This window comes from Triplophysa rosa, linkage group LG25 (genome assembly GCF_024868665.1).
Source record: "Triplophysa rosa linkage group LG25, Trosa_1v2, whole genome shotgun sequence".
NCBI classification, from domain to species: Eukaryota; Metazoa; Chordata; class Actinopteri; order Cypriniformes; family Nemacheilidae; genus Triplophysa; species Triplophysa rosa.
Genome location: NC_079914.1, coordinates 10,031,031 through 10,053,568, shown reverse-complemented (window position 1 = coordinate 10,053,568; position 22,538 = coordinate 10,031,031). Strand labels below are relative to the sequence as shown.

Sequence of the window (22,538 nt, the reverse complement as noted above, 5' to 3'; positions counted from 1 at the left end):
CAAGCGCTTCCAACTGACTGATTGGGTCATTTATCCCCATCACAATGTGATATTTCAGTTCTTTGGCTTAGGCCCTTCTCATTACCATATATTCGGGGGGTTATTTTGGGGGCGCTCCTTCAGCAAAAATAGACTGCACTTTGCCATTCAGGAGGGAGGATGTGGGTGTTTTTGAAGAACATGATTTTGCTTTTAGCATGGAGGAGGTAAACACAAGAGTGCCACTGGCATAAGCAGACATGGGGAGTGTAATCTGTGCTGAGTAGAGAGACGAGAATGTCTTAATAGTGAAGATTAGTGGTGAAACTAATGCTTTAGCCACCTCATTCTGTCTCGGATGATGTGGCTAAGATTCCCGATCTGTCTCTGCAAATCCTTTAACAGGCCTCACAACCATTCGGTGGAGAATGATCCTTATACTCAACCTGACTGAAGCATCCACACTTGCTGGTGTTTTATTGCAGGTTAGCTTTACAGCAGTGGTTCTCAGCCAGGTGGGAGCAAATGACACCACACCGCGTCTGTATTAACTAAACTACGAAGAAACTCTTGCTCGTGTTAAAATCAATGAAACGCGCACCGTTCTCGTGATCTGGCAGATAAATCCTTTTGGAATAATGCCCAAAACACTACAATTTTGTAATGGTTTTAATGCAAAAAGCTAATGGTTCACAATGGTATTTTAATGGAAATCATTCATTTCTGTGATGGTTTCTTTTGTTGTTATCAACAGGGTTGTTACATTTCCAATCTGATCTCTTGAGCTCAATCTGTCATATACAGGTATTTTTTGCTTCTTTATATATAGTTTATATGTATATATATATATATATATACAGTATATAAACTATATCTAACATGTTTTACACACTATCTTATCTATCCTCAATGTATAGTATTGGGGGGATGGGGGGGCGCCAGTTCTTTAAATGGGTTTACAGGGGGGCGACCAAGAAAAGGTTGAGTACCACTGCTTTACAGCATAATAGTTTGCATATCCTTCAAACATAGTTTTAAAGATTTACTTCTAAGAACAATCACATGCATATCTTTGATACAGTATTTTAACAGAAATTATGGTTACAATGGTAATTTGGTGTAAAAATGTTTAAAAAAACATATATGTATTAATGCAATAAATAAACAAACAATCAAACAATAACAAAAATTGAAAACAAAACTTAAAACTAAACCAAAATAATTATAAGCATTGCAAACAAACAATATTACATAATATATTATGAACGCATCATGAAAATGATCTTATTATTTTGCAAATAATAATAATTTTTATTAGCCTTTACCAAACTTTTAGGGTGTTAAAGTTAAATCAAACCTCTCAACATGACAATAAAGTGAAAAAAATACATAAAAAACAACAGGCTAAAAGTGTGATAGAGGTTAATAATAATATTAATAATATATATATATATAAAAGAATACACTTTTATGATAAATAAATAATATATTATGTAATTAATAAAATACATTTTTGTTATAGAAAAACTAAGCATTCTTTGTTTGCTTCCTTGAACCGCAAACTGCAAATACATGTCTATTGTTTTTGTTCTTTATAGGGTTAAGCAAGAGTGATGTATAATAATCACACTCTGACATATCAAGACTTCGCCTTGGGCCATACATGAAAGTGATGAAGCGAGAACCGGGGAACAACAAGCATGCTTTCATTTCTTCAAGCGCACAGATACTATCAGTATCACAGAGTAAATAGTGCCAGAGAGATGCATGTTTACTGTATATCCTGTAGTATGGACTGTTGGTACGCTAGATTTAAAGGAACTGCTAGTGTTGAGGCTGATGCATGCTGGTTTCATGTAATGACACTCACATCTGTAGGGTGCATCGCCGTTCAGCAGCTACAGTAAGTTTACAGAGAGCAAATACAGGCCGCCCACATGCCAGCTGTTACAGGACGCTCGAGTATAACCAGGATCTGTATTACAAGCCATGCTGAACAGACCGATGAGGGGTGGGGTGTAGAGATAAACGTAGCTCATGATTCAATACAACACATAATAATGAGGTCATGATATATACGGTATAGTATTTCGTTTTACAGTGTAGCATAACATTTCAGGCCTTATACTACAAACCAAGTTTGGTCTGCGAATTCTGTGAAGTACCAAAACTCACTATCAAACTTCTACGGTCTCTCTGCTGAAACAATAGGAAAGTTGCCAATGCAGCCAAGTCCTACTTTAATGTCCTGCTTCCCCAGTCGCCTACGACACTGCAGCATTCATTCACATTCCCCTCAGCAGAACGGAGCAATTTTCACAGGCTCACAGTCCTGATTGGTAACCTAAAATAAAACGCACTCACTGTGGCTCTCTGATGCATGAAGACTGATGTTTGATGAATATGGGATTCCTCTGAATGCGACTGCCACAGATTATTAGGTGGCATACGGATGTAGAACTGTGAAATAATACACTTCAGCACAACCTGGTAATGATCATTACTCCATATAATCAAAGCACAAGTTTTTTGCAACATGCTGATGCAAAAGAAAGAAAAACCTTTGGGTGGGGTAAGATGTGCCACCTTTTTTGCTCAAAACAAATGCAGAATACATGTAATGATCTGGATCAAGTTTTCTTTCAAGTATTTTACATTTTACTATATACAGTACGTTCCAATACAACTGTCTGCTAAATGCATAAAAGTAGCCTAAATTAAATCATATTAGTTTTAACCTAATGTCATTTTCCTTTGCCTAGAGGAAAACTTAAGTAAAATGTGGCACAGCGTTCCTCGCTCATCCTTCTAATCTATTACTATTGCAACAAGAAAAGAAAAACATTAGCAATTTGTACTTTTACTCGATCTGTCTCGCGTGTTTAGTAATCTTCACCACGCGTGGCCCTGCTGATGCAATGTTATAATTAAGAAATCTTCATTACCCCAACCGCTATCTAAAGACCCAGAAGACCACGATTCATTTGGCTGCGCTCGGTATTAGTTGATGCAGGACCACGGCAGTAAAACTCACTGTCTGTCTTGATTATTTTCACATCTGCGTTTCCCTCCGGCTCAGGCTAGACAGAGTGAAACATGCCCGCCGCTCTCTCCAACTGTCAATCAATCTGCTACTCAAAAGTTCTGCCGAGAAAGACTGCCGGGTTGGATTAGCGTGTGTCTTGATAACCTGCGACAAGCAACTTCCTACAAACTTCAATGATTCGTCAATAGACCTTTTCACACAACAATCATTGTAAATTACCGTAAAATGACCAAAATTACTTTTCCGATGTCATTCACACAAGCAACAGTGTTCCGTCTTTTTAACGATAAGATATCATTCAAACATACTGTAGGTGCCAAAACACTGAAAAACAATGTGATGTCATTGGTTTCATCTAAAGCTAGTTCGTTTCAGCTGCTGGTAACATTTTAGCATGTTGTTTAAATGACGATCTTGGGTTTCAGATGTGAGCAATGGGAAGCATTCACAACAGCAGAATACTAAGGATCTTTAACATCCGAAGGAATGTGGTTCCCTCTAAACAATTATTTATGTACGATACTGTAATAAAAGAAACCGTAGCAGCGGTAGCGCATTGAAGAAAAATGCAAACACAATGTTAAGGAACGCAGGAGCATCTCTTCACAGTTACAAACGGCATGCAATGCAATTCAGATGAGCGTTCCGCAGCGCAGGGATTAATTACGCATGTCGTACGTTAATGAGCTTTTTGTTCGATTTGTAAATGATCTGGAGGACGTTTACGTGTCGTTCTTGTTTTTTTCTGCTTGGTTTCTCATGTTTACTTATCTGGTGTTAGTAATGTCTTGATGCAAAGGTACAAAGCATGTCTGATGCTCTCCCAAAATGCCTTTACACTCCCTTTGAGCATTCAGAAACGTTGAAATTAGCGTGACGTGCTAATTGGCTCACAGGGACCTTGTTGATAGATCAAGCTTTGTTTTCAAAAGCTGGCCTCTTAACCCTGGCCATTTGACAAGTTTGACGACGTTGTACGTTTATTGACTCTGTGGTAGTGGTCTCCATGGAAACTGGAGGTTGCTGGTTGAGGCAGGTGAGCTTCAAAGGACGGATGTGGTTGTGATGAGAACAGACTGGCTTTGAATCACATTACACCGGAGACCGGGCAAGCAAACAAATTAACCTGACACCAGGATTGGCTACCTCTTTGATCAGCCTCATTGAAGAGGTGTGTTTGGTTGTACATTAATCACCGATCTTGCAGTAAAATGTCCGGATTGTTCCCCCCCGAGGTCTGATTCAAAAATGTCATACATATAGGTCTTGAAGCGGGTGATGCAACCCAGATGAGCTCCAACACAAGTTTTCTTGTGGAAAACAGGATTCCAGTAATATACCAGTTACATCAAAGATTCCCCAAAACCCCACATGCAGCAGCACCGAGCAGGAGTCACATGACGTTAGGCGAGTGGCGCGACTCGCAAGCAGTCTCTCCTGTGAGACGCGGTGAACATAACTTTTATTAGCTTCATTTCTGACACCATTTCAAAAGTACAGAGGCAAGAGCGGAGAATAGCGCGTTGGAGAACAGTGCCTGTGTAGGTTAATGTTGTTTCACTCACTTTTTTGTAATGCAGTTTCAAAATACAACAAATGAACACGTTTGAATGTAGAAAAGCCTGCTTGGGCATCTTACAATGCACCGATGTTGTTGTTGTGCAGTTTAACATACAACATCAGCATGTTTAAATGTAGGAAAAAACTTTGGGTGTCTAATGGGGCAAAAATGTAAAAATACAACATGCACGGCCTTATGATTGAATCACGGATTTCAGGCATTAAACTGATTTTGCTGTATAACGCAGAATGGCACAGAATCTTGCAAATGTATTATGTAAGATTCTATTATTTCTATTTTTATTTTTCCCTGTATGGTTCAACGTATCTACTGTAGGTTTTTTAATATAGTTTATAAGTGAATACTGTAGTATACTGAAGTATTTTTTTCATGTGGGCAAATATATTACTATTGTATAGTTAAGGAGGGAAAATGCAGAATGCAGAAAAATGAAAACAGAAAAACGGAATTTGGGAAAAAATAAAGCAGATTTCTTATTGTTGTTGTGTCATCCCTCATATTGCAAGCCATATCTCCCCGGCTTCTCATTTGGGATGCTTTTCATGAACTGGCCCCCATGACAAACTAATTGAATAGCCCTGTCCTAAAGCGATAGTTCACCCGAAAATGAAAATTCATCATTTACGCACCCTCTTGTCATTTTAAACCTGTAACACCAAAGATGATATTTTGAAGAATGTCGGTAACAACAATAGCGGTACCCATTGTATGGACAAAAAACCAATGCAAGTCAATGGGTACCGTCATTGTTTGGTTACGACATTCTTTGGATTGTATGTCTGTTTTTGTGCCGGGCAAGCGTTCTCTTCTTATAACCTGTGCGTTCTCTAGGATACTGCATGTGTTGAAGAGAGTTCAAGTGTTATCTGATTGGAGGGGAGGATTCACATGGAGGTGCGTTTTGCTCCGACAGAGCTGACTGCACGTCTCCTACTGCTTCCTCCCACTTTTCTTTCTTTCTTGCTCTCCCGCTCTCTGTCTCATGGCTGGGTCAGGATTGATCGCCCATGCTTCATTGCCCTGCAGCTGAACGTTTGGTTGTAAGGCTGTAGAACGGTACGCCAAACACATTTTCACACATCAGGCTGCGTAAAAGGTGCATGCTGGGAAGGTCTGACATTGCAGTGGATTACTTCACATGCTTTGAAAGTGACAACAACAAAATCAGCGAAGAGTAAAACAATGCAATCGGATAATGTATTTATGCCGTGTCGCACAAAATGAAGTTCAAGCGCCAGGATGTCATAGCGGGTGTCGCAGTAAATATTCGATTTTATATAAAATTTGCGTTACACTACAGTTGCTGCTTGCATATAAAATGACATTTCTTGGGTAAATATAGTGTAGCGTCAACTTGTCAATGCTAAACATGGTCATCTTGTCAAAAAAACGAGTTGGGCGTATTACGTATTTCTGTGCTCGATACACTCCCCCAGCGATCGTACAGGTTTCGGAAAGTTTTTTTTTTAACATATAAAACTGTTTCGTAACTATTTTTCTTAGTCCCTTATTGGACAATTCTCCCGGAAAAGCACGCAGGCACGCCCACGCGGCAGCAAGTAGAGCAGGAGAAGGAGCATGTGCGGATGTCACTTTCACTTGTGTGCAGGAGAGAGAGAGAGAGCATATGTTCGCGAAGTTCAGGTGTTTGTTTGTTCACTGCATTTGGGTGATGAATGTTATATAAACGGTGGATATAATGCTGGATTTGGAGATCGTTTGAAACTGATATATGGAGCCGTCCCAGCGCTAAAAGATGCCGGACATGAACCATGCGGTGAGTGAAACTGATGTCTGTGTTTTGTTGGCAATGGGTGCGCACGTGCTTTAGTTCAGCATACCCCCCCCCACCCGCACGTGCCGTATGATTTCAGAAATAATCGTACAGCTGTATCTATCTTTTATAAATGTGATCAAACTAAATACTCTTCGAAGATACGAAGTATGCAATACTACTCTATAGGTACTCAAGATTAATATGAGATTGGCAGAAACCGCGTGTGTTAGGGCCGCTTTAATAGTACTAATCCCACCCAAAACCTTATTTGTTATAAAAGTATATATAATGTTATATATATATATATATATATATATATAAATGTTAGTTCATTACCTTTCTCACAGGTGGCTCCACCATAGCTGGGCAGACACAGACATACAAAAGAGTTGATCTCATCGATACAGGTGCCTCCATTCTGACACGGATTGGACTGGCAATCATCAATATCTGCGAGGACAAAAAGAAAAAGTTCTCAAACAACACAAAAGGTTAAGCTTGTCTTTAACTTTCTCATCAGATCTGAGATCATCAGCTGCTATAAAAATGCCATAACACAAAGCCTGCGTTCATTATTATTCTATTTCAAACTAACATATGTCCTAACATTGCTATATTTCCAATTACGCTGACAGGTTGAGAACGCCGCTAATGTAAAACGTCTTCCTGGCATCTGACAAATGAACGCGTGCCGCACTGGGACTGAAATTACAGTAATAATGAGTTACGCTCTTTTTACAAACACATTCTTCACAAGAGAGGACCATCTGTGAATATGAATTCTTTCTATACTCAGGGGGGCTGAACATGTATTTGCTGATCTTGCTTTTAAAATCAAGCGTACGCATGCTCATTTAGAGATTATTTCTCTGATAACAAACATGTTTGGTCAAATGTGGATGAAATGGAGATGGAATGCATTTCTTGTTTTCATTGAAAGTAAAACTAGCTATAGATATAGTAACATGGATTTCCATTGTTGTAATAAACACGTTTGCATTGTTTATATTTTTCATTGAGGTCAAACCTGATGCGGAATGACAAAGTTTCTCACTCAAAGAGACAAAGTTTTACACTTACAGTAAGCTTCATACAACCTATATGGATATAATGCACAAGTATGGACTGAGTCCATCGAGAAACATCAGCACATTTTGCCGCTGATTCTGAAATGCTTATGACAGATGTCACAACCTCGCAGCAACTGACGGGCTCCTGACGTTTCCACACTCATTTGCAAAAACGTTCCCAGCTCTTCCTTCTTTCCAATTTCCATGTCAAAATCACCCGTGCGAACCTGCTGCTCAGCTCCCATAGAGAATGAATTGAAAATGGGGCTCGGCTCAGCGCCGGTGGACACGTACAGTATGCGTTTAAATCAACTGCCTTTTTCCATCACTGAACTCACAAATCAGTGTACTTCCTGTTTTGTGACATCACAGGCGTGTGATCAGATGTACCATAACTTTAAAGATAATAATTAGAACTTAAAGTGAAAGTTCACCCCAAAATGAAAAGTCTGTCATCATGTACTCACCCACATGTAATTTCAAACCTGTGTGACTTTCTTTCTTCTGCAGAAAACAATAGAAGATATTTTGAAGAATGTTGGTGACAGAAAACCGTTGGTCCCCATTGACTTGCACTGGTTTTGTGTCCATACAATAGAAGTGAATGGGAACCAACAGTTTTGAATGTCCAGTATTCTTGAAAATATCTTCTTTTGTGTTTTGCAGTCATACGGGTTTAAAATGACAAGAGGGTGAATAAATGATGGCATCATTTTCATTTTGGGGTGATCCATCCCTTTAAATAAGGTTCAAGATAGAAATGCTTTCCAGCAACAATTTCAATTTTTTATCAGAAAATCTCATCCTTCTGTTCACAAACATACCCAAACATACAGATAAAATAAGACACGGGTCATTATTAGTGTATGCATACATGGGTGTATATAGAGATGTCAAAAGTGCCAAGTGGTCTAAGAGCCTTCGAGTCTTCCAGTCAAATGCACTATCTGCCAAATTGACCCCTTTAGCAAAATGTTCGCTGTGCTTACAGTGAGTTATGTCTTAAAAGGATTCTAGCAGATGTGACAAAATCTTGAGTTCTGTCAAAATATCAGATCTGTGCATTAGACCTTGCAGTGTAAATGCAGCCCAAGCGTCCGTGTTCCTGTGTTAAAAAAGAAAAGCTACAGTAAACGCAGCACAACAGAAAGAAGCGGAATGCCGAATATTGAATTGCATATTACAGTATTTACTGTACTATTGAAAAGTGTATTTAATATCACAAAATATTACTCTAACTACAGAAATGTTGGTATCATGACAACCACAGAGCTCTAAATTCACCCATCTATTCTGCTTATCCCAAAGCTTGAGGGCAAAATCAATTAAGACACAGCTGGCATACGAGAACCTCTTGCCTACGAACCATCTGAACGTATCTCCGGGGCTTCGGCGAGGGCAAAGGCACAGGGCGGCTGGATCATCTCCACTTTGCCTGGAGTATGAAACGCACACGGTTGGATTAATGAGGTTTTAGAGGTAGAAGGAACATGCTGGGATAAAAGAGGAGCTGCCCTGTATCAAAGCAGCGCCGAGGCTGATGCTATCTCGAGTCAATGGGCCAGCCGGGTTCACGCAGGGAAAGGGTTGGCATGTCTAGACACCAAATCCCGGGATCACGCGGGGTGGATAAGACAGCCTTGCTTGTAGCAGATCTTTAATGCATTGAGTGTCGGGTTCCTCAAGTGTAAAATGCATTGTTTTCATGATGGTAGATGCTTTTCGCAAGTATATACTGTAAGTAGTATGTATTTTTTAAGATGAACAGATGCAGTGTCACTACATTCCATTTATAAATTAAAGTGCAATTACGTTCGAAAGGACTTATTCTATATAAGAAAATCCAGAGAGCTGACGAATGTGAATTGTACTTAGCTATTCAACCCCGTGCCTTAAGACAGACGCCTGACGTTGGCTTTCTATCCCCCGAGCGTTTCCGCGAGGTATACTCAATTTCACGTAGGCCAGATTTATGTTTTCAATTTCAGCATCCGTTGGGACATTTGTAAATGACGTGCTGAATAAAATGTAAACAGCCCTCCCTTCTTTTATAAATGAGACCTCAAATGCAATCAGCTATTTCACGGCCAATGATCCATGCAGCAGGTTTTCCATGGGAGTCCACCGTACAATCTAATAGCAACCGAAGAGGAAGGAAATCAATACCGCCAGCAATGGACTTTCTCCACGAGAGCATGAAACGTTCCCTCGGATGCTATTTTATCACGCCGTGCTCCCGGGTTCAAATAATGATGATTGAAAATGTAAACGCTCTGTGACGGTGGTGGACATTTGCGATGCGTCAACCGTCTGGGGTTCGAAGCCTCTGTATCCTCAGGGCTGTTAGCAGCTCGAAGCATTCACTGAAAGAGCAAAGTAAGCAACATAGGAGGTGACGAATACAAAATGCTGTAGACAGAATATTTAAAAAAAACATTATTCCATTTTCAACGTCACCATTTTCACCTTCCGCTTTCGAAAACTTTTCTCAGCACTTTAATTCTCCTGGAGAAACCTGAAGATGTCTGACAACCCTGACATTTCCTCTAAGGATTAGAATTGTAGTTGTCTGCGCCGAACGACATTCGTGTCAAACGCATTGACATTCCGAGCGTTCCGTGACATTATTTTATTACTGTTTAACATTTGAGAGATAGATTACACTCTTTCACAAGAGCGTGTGTTCTGTTTCTGTTGATTGTCTTCGTCGTAATTGCTCCGACAGAATAGCGAGGAGAGCTTTATGGAGAGTGCCTGGGAGTGGGATAATCAGAAGCTGTGGCTGACAAAACAAAACCGAAACAATAAAACGTAATAGAAAGGAAGGAAGTTTTGTTAAGCTCCTGTAATCTCTGGCTCATGGCTGGTGATGAGGTTGCGGCAGGGGCGGACTGGCCATCTGGTGTACCGGGCGTTTGCCCGGTTGGCCGCTAACGTATGGGGCCGGAACGGACGCGTTAGCTGCTAACGTATGGGGCCGTAACGGACACGTTTGCCGCTAACTTATGGGACCGTAACAGACGCGTTGGCCACTTAGACGTACGTATTGTAAATGCGAATGTACGCAACGCGAATGCAAAAGACACGTATGCATGCCCCCACAACTCCCCCCCCCCGGTCGATAGATTCGGTGGAGGGCCGATGCAGGCCTAAAAATGCCAAGGCCGATTTTTCTTCCCAGTCCAGCCCTGGGTTGCGGTGTAGGAGAACGCACGTGGGTACGCTATCAGAACATTGATGGAACATCAATTCGTGTTTAAGCAAGTCCTCTCGGGAAGCTCCTGAACATGTTATTGTACATTAGACATATATTCTGTCGTACGCTTGAAACTGAAGTACCAACGTATGATAAATTGCTTGCAATTTGCCTCATTTGGATAAAAGCATCTGCTAAATAACTAAATGTAGTACTCTTGGCCAGACTCGTGAAATGCTTTAGACCAAATATGGGAGTTTTTGAACATCAGGCCATGTTATGAGGATGCACAGGACTGTGATGGGGCTAAAGATGTTGGTTAAAATCAAACACATACAACAGTAGCCATTCCTCCACTGAGAGGCAAAAAGGTAGATATATACGTCCACGTACATCAATACTGCCCTGACGTTTCTTCATTAAAAGGATGTCAGACTGCTGACAGTTACAGCTACACCAAATGATTGATACATCCAGTACCTCACATGGGTACGTGCTTTAATCAATAGAAGCTTTTCAATTATTGATAGTTTGGAAACATACACTACTGGTCAATACTTTAGGATCACTTTTCCTTTTCCACAACTCACAAGGAAAATAAACCCAAAACTATGGAAAAACACAATTGAAAATATTAAAATGATTATCTATCATTTTACCCCCAAAATGAAAGATCCTTTATCATTTACTCATGTCATTTCAAACCTGTATGACTCTCTTTCTTCTGCAGAACACAAAAGAAGATATTTTGAAGAATGTGGGGAAACAAACAACATTGCACCCCATTGACTTCCATTGTAAACACAATGGAATAATGAATGCTAGATTTCAGCATCTTCAATCTTTCCTTAAATTTCACAAAAATTTTATCAACCATCAATCTTGAGATGCATTTTGAAGGAGTTCCAATCTATTCTGGATTCTTATTGGCTGCTTTATTATCATTATCCAGTCATCCATTTAAAAACGAAGAAATGTTATTTATATAAATGAAAGAACTGTTTTTACAATTACGCAAATGCCTTCAAAATGATTTAAAGATCACAAGAAACATTTCAATCCATTACTCCATAATAATCCATTAACCAGTAGTGTACATCGAATAACATAGTTAAACAAACATTGAAGGTGGACGTACGTCATTTTACTGCCGTTACAAACATAAAACGGGTTCAGACCAGTGAAGAGTTTCCTCAGATTAAATTAGACTTGATATGGATTGTTTTATTCACACGTTAATGTTCATGCCGTTTTTAAATCTGCATCTTTTAAAACTGAATTGCAGATGGCTGTGAAAGAAGGTCTAAATGCAGGGTTAAAATAAAGTCACATTTAGCCCTTTTATGTCCCACAGTACAGTAATCTGCTCTTCATTAAAAACATGTAATGCATCAACAAATCAAATTAAAGGACATTTTCTCATGATTCTCCAGGTCGAGTGTGAAGCATTCTGGTTGTACGGGCACACACAGTCATACAGGGTCTGGGCCAGTGCTGACAAGGCTACTCAGAAGCTAATGAGCAGAGGTGTCACAACATTTCAAACCGCCGCTTCTCACATCTGACAGCGCCTCTGTTCTCTCGCTGGCGTGGGGGGGTCAGACTCGCTCTCAAAGCTGCATTCAAAGACAAAACATGAGAGAGAGGAGGAACAGAGTAGGAAAAGGAAAGACGCTGGAGGTATCGAGTGAGATTTCCACGAGCAGATCTGACGCTACAGGCAGTCGCATGGCTCAAGGACATGTGGGTAGATTTGTAAACTCCCAACACTGGCTGCAATTCAATCCACACGGCTTCCGGGATCTAACATGAAATGAGATTAGCTGTACTTCTGGTGTTTGGAGAGAACACTGGTAAATTCTTGATGTGCTTTGAAAGCCGGAGCTCTAATGAGCATGTGAGACCACATGTCGCTCTCAAACCATAAATAACGTATACCTACAAAAAAGTCGCCTCATACTTCCTTCAAAATCACCTAAATCAATCAGATTGAGTTTGGGATCAGAAGAGAAAGCGGTGTAGCACGATGTTTCTCAATCCTGCTTCTGGGAGCCCCAGAGCACTGCACATGTTGGATGTCTCTATTATCTAACAACCTGATTTTATTCGGCTCACTAGCAGAGAGTAATCGCTTTAATGGAAGAAAATCCATGAAATTTTGCATGTTAATCATATTCGCACGTGTATTTGGAAATTCACATTTTGGTTTTACATCAGAATTACAACATTTTTGCATCCTCGTGACGTTCAAAACCTGTATATGACTCTTTCTTCTGTGTAACGCAACAGTTCCTTTTTGTGTGTTCCTTTTTCATAATTAACAAATGGATACACAGATAAGATATACAGTAGATAGATATTTTCGATTAGTGAGTCACCTAAAATGTAAAATGCTAAGATAAAAAAAGACTTTTATAGGAGCAAAACACTTCACAGTGAAGGTTAAAGCATTTCTTCTAGCTCAATTCTTCAGCATCTCTTCCTCCGTTTCACAGACATTTGTGATGAGCATTTGTGAATTACCTAAATTTAAAGCACTGGTGATAGCGTTCCCCGGGAACGCAGAGATAAGAGACCCCCCCATACCCCCACCGCATGATTAATTTCCAAAACTCATCGGCAGGACAAAACATCCTGCCTGCCACAGTGATAAGAGTCTCCAAAACCCAGACACTAACTTCATAGGAAATCAATTTCTCCCCAAATGTACAGTAAATGAACAGGCTTTACAAATTCCACAACCGACTGCAGAGAACTATAGCGGGTGCCATTGCTGAATCAGCAGCCAATCAGAGGGCTGCGCGTCTATTTCCATCATCCCTCATCTCTGGGGCTTGAGGGTCAGCTCCCGGCCAGGGTTTAGCACCAACGCTTATAAATCACACATAGAAAAGCACACCAAAGTCTTGAGGGGAACTAACCTGACGTGTGTTTGAAAGAAGCTGGAATAAAACTCTGACAGTGGCCCTGTTGAACACCGCAGGCGTACTGTAGCAAGGTAGCAAGGTGACCATCCAAAAAGTGTTGTTTTCATACAGCAGGTGTTTAAAACTTATGTGTAGACTTAGGGAGCCAACTTCATAAACGCTTGTTAATCTCCAGCCTGTTTACTTTTGCTCCGCCCCCCACCTGTCTCACGCCGGGCTGCCAGCCTGAGCCACCCTCTACCCGTCTTTGCCAACATTAGTTTGACGGAGCAGATGGACCTGAGGTTGTTTGTGCACACCTGTCCTCTCGGACACACTGAGGGTGTTCGGATCCACAGGTACTTGTCAGTGAATGAGGAATGACTGTCTGTGATTTGTTCATCACTTCTGAATGCAAAACTAAATATGCAAAGGGATGATTAAAGAGCACCATGTATGGGGGGATTGGTTTGGCCACACGGCCATCAATCAAAAGGCACGCTAGTGGGTTTGGAAGTTGGTCTCAGTTCAACAAGGCTATTTATTTTTTTGACTGTGTATGCATATTTGACTTTATATTTGACTTTTTTCATCTTTCAAATGTGATTATGGATCGGATGTAGCTCATGCGGAAGAACAATAAGTTCATGGCACAGAATCTTAAATGCATAAAAATATTCATAGGCCATTTGTATAAACTAAACAAGGCTATAATTTGTTAATGCAATGTTTCATCAAGACAACGGCATCATTATTTGCTGCAACTGCTTTGCTGCATTTTTATTATGTTGGCGTTTATTTCAGACTCGCCCCTAAAAAATCCCATACAAAAAAGATGTAATTTCAGACGGCTTGTATTGTAGTGTGCATTTTGGGGTGGTTTCCCGGACAGGGTATGCCAGTGCAAGTTGTTTTCAATCAAGACACCACTTCCATTTAAATTAGTCTGGGACTAGGCTTAAAGGGGTCATATTGCAAGGCTAAAACGAATATAATTGTTTGTATTAGATGTAACGCAATGTGTATACACCATTTAAAGTTTAAAAAAAGTTGTATTTTCCACATACCTTGCATGTTTGTATCTCCTCTTTGCCCCACCTCTCTGAAACGCGCTGATTTTTTACAAAGCTCATCGCTCTTGTAGAGAATATAGCATAAGCCAAATGGTCGGAGTCATTGAAAGAAGAGCCATCAACATCCTCCAACCCCCTGTCTCATGGTTTCTTGATATCAACCTCAAAAGACCAGAGTTAAAACCTAGCTCCAGGGGTCTGGACTTGAGTTGGTGCTCTCACCGAAAGAGCCATCAACCCCCTTTTGTTTCTCTGTGGGATATTTTACGACCCCTAAGCTTCAAAGCAGAGAGGAGAAGTCTCTCTGTCTCATGTGAAACTTAACATATGAGGCTAACCAGAGAAACTTCTTGACAAATAGGAACTTGTGTGATTCAACTGTCCTTTTCTATAAATATATACTGTATAAATATCTAGGTTATATGTTGTCGCTCTTGCCATTTTTAAATAATCTGTAATTGTTAAATAGGCAAGTTAATTCAGGCTTTGTTTGTATTTGTACCTCCGAATGAATCATGACTTGATGCAATTCAAACCTTAGCATATTTGATATATAAATGTTTGTCTTTACAATTCCTCCTTGTTTACATATATTGTGTGACCATAGAACATTCTCTTTTCATTATGTTATAATTTGGAATGGTATTTTGTAAAGTTGCCAGGAGGTCATAAAGATGCAAATTAGCTGTTGAGTGGACAAAGAACCTCTTCCCTGCTCAACTCTGATTGGTCGATTCAAACTCAGGTGGGCATGCCCTCTCATGAAGTTGACTATCGAGCCTGCTCTGAAAAGACTCTCTTCCTCTCTTCTCTTCAGCTATACCTGCCTCCAAAACGTGTTTCGTGGTGTCTCTTCGGAGACTGCCCTTTTCCCCCCACTGGGAGAAAAGAAGGAACAATGGACTTGGTTAAGACAAGCGGCCGATCACGAGGCCCGCAACTTTCGGCAGGACTGCCTTCTGAAACCTTTTGAACAATTCCATCTCTACACGCGCATACGGATATCGGTCCAGCACAGAGCTTGCAAGTATCCATTTCTATTTATAGAATAGCTGCGTTAAGTCTGTGCCTCTTTGTTAAAGATGATTTTTATTGGTGTTCAGAAATCGCTGCCATGCCCTCTCTCTCTCTCTCTCTCTCAGCGCTTCCTAGCGCATTTGTGTTTATGTATTTGTTTGTTTTATGCGATCGTCATTGTTTTTTTATCATGTAGATTAGAGTTTAATAAACAACCATATATACTGTATATTCATTTGTGATGGGTTTTCTGTATTCACGCTCACAAACTTGGTCCCTTTTACTGTGTTTCGATTTACGCTACCTTTGCTCTAAATCCTGTTTGGTAAAGTCACATTACTTATGGCCATGAGATAATGTAAAGTATATAATATCATTGAGGCATTTGCTGGACGAATGCATACAAGTATTGTTATGCTTTATATTACTAATCAAAGACCGTAAAATATGTATATTCAATCACGATTATTATACGTATTTTCCTTTGAGCTAAACTAATTCCTTGACTGAAATTGATGTTTTAAATAACTAATTTCACGGATATGATCTTGAAAGATCTGGTGGAGAACCATATTTGGTGAGCTTTACTCATCAATATAATAACGTTAGCTAAAACCGCTACACTCTGAAAAGCGAGGTGTGCTATGATTGGCCAGTTCACCAGTGCGTAGTGATTGGTCAAATACTGAAAGCGTGTGACGGAAATGTAACGCCTCTTACCATATTCGGAACATCAGGTTCCAAAGCAATTGTACTGACAGACGCTACAATGAGATTTACAATTACGCCCACCTTAACTACGTGTAGATTTGGGGCGGTCTTAGTCAAATCATGTTACGAAGTTATGTAGATTTGAAGGGGTGTGGTTACACGAGGCGTTTCAGGCAAGTCTGGTTGAGCATTCGCTTTTAGATAGAATGCATCTTTTGTTTCCACACTTTAATTTGTGCAATTTTACGTGTCTAATACATGCATGGGCAATTTATAACACACCAAAAACACAGAAAAACACGTACTTCCGCCATATGACCCCTTTAAAGGGATACTTCACCCGAAAAATTCTGTCATCATTTACTCACCCTTATTGTTTCAAACTAAAATTGTTTTGCTGAACACACAGGAAGACATATGGAAGAATGTCAGATCTCATCCACCATTTACTGCCATAGTAGGGAAAATAAATACTATGGGAGTTTATGGGGGTGAGATTTGACAATCTTCCAAATATCTTCTTTTGTGTTCAGCAGAACAAAGAACAGGAAACCACCCATTATAGAGTTTCACATTCGCTTTATTTTTGTTAAATGAAAATATTTTTATAGCAATTTAACTATAAAAATGGATTATTAACACAATTTTAGGATCAAATAATAAATCAATTAAATAAAAATCCCAGAAGGGCCTGACGTGAATGCAACACACAGCCGCACATCAGTTTCTTTTGGTACACTAAATATAATGTTGTTTTTGAGGTGCGCTCCGAGCAAGCCTTGCATGCACAAACACACTGGCTACTCAATGTGTATGTTGTGACAATATTGTGGCAATATGTTGAGTGTTTGTTGACGTGGTGGACCTGAAGAGCTGAGGAAATACAGTGCATATGAGGTTAAGGGTGGAGAAAATATACGATAGTCTGATGGAGGCGATGAAATGTATTACTGGAAAAAAGGCTTGGGGGACAGAAGGGTGGCTTTCACTCCACTTTGGCAGTGCATTGCAATTTTCATACAGCCTTTTCTGGCAAATAACAACAGGCCAGAGGGGAGAGGGGTTGGGGGAGCAGCACTGAGAGAAAGCATTGAATAGTGGAGTGAAAAATATATATATAATGGAACGGTACATTTTGAATTTCAAAAATATATATATTTATGAAGAGTATAGCTGTAAAAATCGGTCTTGGTAAGCTACGACAGAGCCAACAGACATACAGCGTATATTATTATATACTAGTATATATTATTATTATTACAGTTTATACAATATATTATTATATGTTATTATATAAATGATGCTCATCAGAAAAACATGTTTATTCCTGTTATTATAATCAACAGATGTATTATTTATATTAAATATATATGAAATATTGGCATCTTTAAAATCATGTCATTTTTTTAATCTGGTAAATGACTGTAAATCACAGCAGCTCACTCTCACAGCGTAACGCTTCAATATACTTAAAGCAAGCAGTAGCATAAAATAGTGATAAATGATATATGTTTTAAAGATCCAAAAAATGGCACCTGGCGAGACTCAATTCAGATCCATCAAATGCGAATGTAACCCTTTCAAGTATATATGATTGTGGTTGAGATTAAATTGCTTCTCAGCCTACACATATTGACTGTTTGAAACAAAGTATATTGAGACGGATACAGATGCGTGTGCTTTGAATCAATGAACACCAGTCTCTCCTTGAAATAGAAAAATGTGTGAGAGTTTTTAAATCATTTAAATAGGCTTTTTTCAATTGTAAAACTCTATCTGCACTATTTAGCCCCCACATTGGCTGATGGCTGTAAAAAATCTGATGGACAGCATTTTGTCAACCCTTTACATTTACTGTGCATTTATTCATTTGGCAGACGCTTTTATCCAAAGCGACTTACAAGTAGGAGAGCAAATACACATTTTGTCAACACACGCTAAACAGTACCATTAGTTTACAAAGCCATGCTACTAGGAGGATTAAAGCTGGAGTAAGCAAGGGAGAGAAAGAACAACAAGATTATTTTTTTTAGACACAAGACAGACAGTTATTGGTCAAATAAATGCGGAACAGGTATGTTTTGAGCTGTTTTTTGAAAGTTGTGAAGGATGCTGCAGTTCGGGTGGAGGCTGGCAGTTCATTCCACCACACTGGAACTAAAAGAGTAAAGGTTTTTGCAAGCGATTTGGTGCCTCGCTGTGATGGAACAACCAGGCGTCACTCATTTTCAGACCGAAGATGACGGGAGGGGATGCAGACCTGGAGTATTGAGTTAAGGTAAAAGGGTGAATTTGCCATTATCGTTCTGAAGGCCATTGTCAGCGATTTAATTTGATGCGGGTGGCAACTGGCAGCCAGTGAAGTGAAATCAGGAGGGGTGTTACATGGTTCTTTTAGGCTGATTGAAAACTAGACGTTCAGCTGCATTCTGAATCATTTGCAAGGGCTTGACTGGCTTGGTTGGAAGGCCGGCCAGTAGAGAATTGCAGTAGTCCAGTCTTGATATGACCAGAGCTTGGACTCGCAGCTGACAGGCATGCTCCGACAGGAACGGCCTGATTTTCCTGATGTTGTAGAGCACATACCTGCAAGTTCGAGAGGTTGATCCAATGTGGGAGGTGAATTTCAACTGGTCGTCGAACATCACCCCTAGGTTCCCTGCAGACTTGGTGGGTGTTATAGTTGAGGATCCGAGCTGAATGGTAAGGTGGTGTTCAATTGATGGGTGGGTCGGTATGACCAGGAGTTCTGTCTTGGAGAGGTTGAGTTATAGGTGACGCCCCACAGATAACCCTTAAATATTTAAGCAACCTCCACTTTGATGGTTGATCTAAGCGTGGTTGATTTGCGGTTTACCCTAATGGATGTTTCACTCTGAAACAGGGTCTGAACTGGGTCTGGATACGGTCCAAGTAATCCAACCAATGCCAACATTACTCTAAGGCTGCAAAAAATGTCAACACGCAAGACATTGCACTGGGATACATTAAAACAAGAAACCAATAAAACTCAGATTGAACAAATATGAGGTCATTATTTCTGCATTAAAACGTCACGCTCCACAGACATCAAGTAGATCACGCGTATTACTGTAAACTAGAGATGCACTGATATATCAGCCAGTAATCGCTATCGGTCGATAAAAGCTATATTTCACACTATCGGCCGATAGTTTGCCTGTCAATCAAATGAGGACAGAAAATGCAATAAATTAATTTCTGTATACAGAAAATGTTAAGAAACATCACCAGTTTTATGTTCAATATTAACAGTCATTATATGAATTAATAACATTCATAAAGTTAAGAAATATGATTTCGATCTTTAATAGCGATATCGACAGATATTACTCTGAATAATCGGCTATCGGTATCGGAATTAAGTAACAGTGCATCTCTACTGTAAATGCTAAGCGAGTACAGCCATCCAAAGCAATCTACATATGTCTGCATCATTCTTGTAGCCCAGACGAATGCATGAACTTTCCAACAACTTTCTAAATAATTCAAGACAGGAGGCGTCTCATTCCGCCTAAAGTATCACCCCGTGTATCTCCACGGCCGATGATGGACATGCCCGTGTGGTTGATGTCTGAATGTGGCACGTCTGAAGGAAGTGATCTCGTCCCTGCCCTGAACCTCTTTGCAATTCTCATAAATGTCTCAATTGCCCGGTCAATAAATTATGCAAGGACGCTAAATGCCTCTTCCCAAATAACTGTGGAGCCCGAGCTTGAGTCCCGAAGGATTTTGTGTTGCAGATTAGCCGGGTTTTATCATAGTCACCAGATTGTTACAATTCTTGTTGGTATGATATTCTCACAGCTGTATTGTTTGGGTCTACTTCTTTATGCAAGTCTGTGGGGCTTTTGATCACGAAAATTGTACGTAACATCATATGCCTTGATAGGTCGAACAACTTATATTACTATTCGTGTTAGAAGCGCAAACGCTGTGAGACAAGTTATGCACCAAACCTTGATGCTTGTTCAAATCCTCCTAGCATTAGCAACAGCATTAGCGACACCTCCCTTAGCAAGCAGCTTTCTATGAATATGAATACACATAGGGAAGAACAATTTCTTTGCATAATTCACTGTTCTTTGTTCTGCTGATACGTCGACTGGAGAGATCAAGTGTTAGGTCAGTACAAATCTGGTCAAGAGTTTGCAGTAATAAGCAATTAACCTCCTGCCTTTGGCTGTAATTAATATTACGTACATCGCTAACACAAAATCCCTCCACAAATGCTCCGGCAAAAGCCAGGAAAAGCCACTTACCAAATCACCTAAAGGAATCATCAAACGCTTAAAAATATGAGTTAAATAAACAACTTTTTTTCTTCAGAATGTCATTAAGACAAAACCAGTGACTCCCTGAGGCTGTGCAGAATAAACAAAGAAGTATTTGTGATTAGAATCCATAAACATGCTATTAGCGAACGCAGGGGTTAGCATCGCATCGTAACGCTTATTGGCACGAGTGCTGCGATGGATTGACTGTTGCGGTTTTGCATAATTCACATATAGACTGTGCAGTTGCTGTGTGAAATGACTGATAATGAGACTCGAGATAATTCAGCTTTGCTAACCTTTGACCTCACCGCCATAACACAGCTCTGACCCTTGGCATGTTGACGCCTCTTCCATTACACTGCGGTAATGGCACCTTATTATATTCTGCAGTTTTTTTTACAATGGCCATGAGGTATATCAGCGAGCCCTATTGTGTTGGTGGAAATACACTTACAAAGACACCTTACATTCCACATTTTCTTAATGTGATAGTTTATCCAAAAGTGAAAATTCTGTCATTATTACCTCACCGTCTTGTCATTTCAAACCTGACTTTCTTTCATCTGCAGAACACAAAAAAAGATATTTTGAAGAAAGTTGGTACCCATTCAATTCTATTGTATGGACACAAAACCAATGCAAGTCAATGGGTACCGTCGCTGTTCGGTTACCGACATTCTTCAAAATATCTTCTTTTGTACTTTGAAATGACAAGAAGGTGAATAAACGACAGAAATTTCATTTTTTGTGTACTATCCCTTTAATAAATGTTTCTATTATCCACACTTTTTATTCCTCCGTTCTATACTGTAGCACAGCCTTGCTCTCCTGTTCACAACACACTCTCGTTTGGCAAAATCTGTTTGACCCGCAGTCTAGCTCCCTCTTCACCTGCTTCTGTTCTTATCTGACAGAGAAGAATGAGCAGTGTTCAACGCTGTCAGATCGCGCAGACGCTTCCTGTACATGCAGCTGAGCAGGATGAACTTGGGTCGTTCTGCCTCCATAGATATAAAATACCAAGATGCTGTTTAATTTTACTGATCCAATTACTGCAACGCATCTGCCATATTGGAACAATCAAGGTCCACCTTAAACACATGTGAGAGAAAACGTGCAGCCTGCAACAGCTGGCTTTTACACATGCTGGTTTGTCTGTTCTGGAGGTCAGCAGAAGGGGAGGACTGTCTCTAAACAGAGGCTGGCGCACTGGATCGTGGATGCCATCGCTACGGCATACCGATCTCAAGATCGCCCCTGCCCATTAGGAGTGAGGCACACTCCTCATGGGCACTGGCTCAGGACGCCTCTCTGGCAGACATCTGCAGAGCTGCGGGGTGGGCTACGCCCAACACCTTCGCGAAGTTCTACAACATACGTGTGGAACCGTTGTCAGCCCGCGTCCTGCAGGGTAACATGTAGGACCGGCAGCCGGTAGGGCGTACGCCTGCGAAAGCCCTTCCCCCCTTCCTTAGGGGGGTCAGCGGCTATTCCGCCTCCCTTCTTTCCTCACTGGGTAAAGAACAGGCATTCCATCCATCACTAAGCACCTTCCTGGGGCAGGCTGGGCAGAGCAGCCCTGCCCCCTTAGGCCGGGGAACAGTTGAGTTACCTACCACATAGCTCTAACTGGACCCCCCAGTGGGCGGTTCCGTCTGATGTATCCTCATGAATGGTTCCCACCTCAGTAACCCATTTTCCCATGAGTTCTCCCTTGATGGTGAGACCATGTTGGTGTCTCCACTAATTCCTCCCTACGGAGGTAGTGGTGTCTGTAGCGTTTTTCCCCCAGGGGGAATAATGCTTACCCAGTGGCCCTTACGGCGCCGGGCGGCTTCTCGCTGTAAGAGAATCAAGGCCTCCACCCGTGACGGCTGGTGGCAGGG

General features: G+C 40.5%; 1 protein-coding gene across 1 annotated transcript in view; it reads right to left on the bottom strand.

Annotated features, from left to right (window-relative positions):
- ncanb (neurocan b) overlaps positions 1–22,538 on the bottom strand; it is a 97,098-nt gene that overhangs the window by 15,671 nt on the left and 58,889 nt on the right. Inside the window, exon 10 of the mRNA XM_057326154.1 lies at positions 6,721–6,834. Within this exon, the coding sequence (XP_057182137.1) occupies positions 6,721–6,834 (114 nt within the window). The remainder of the gene's footprint in view (positions 1–6,720; positions 6,835–22,538) is intronic.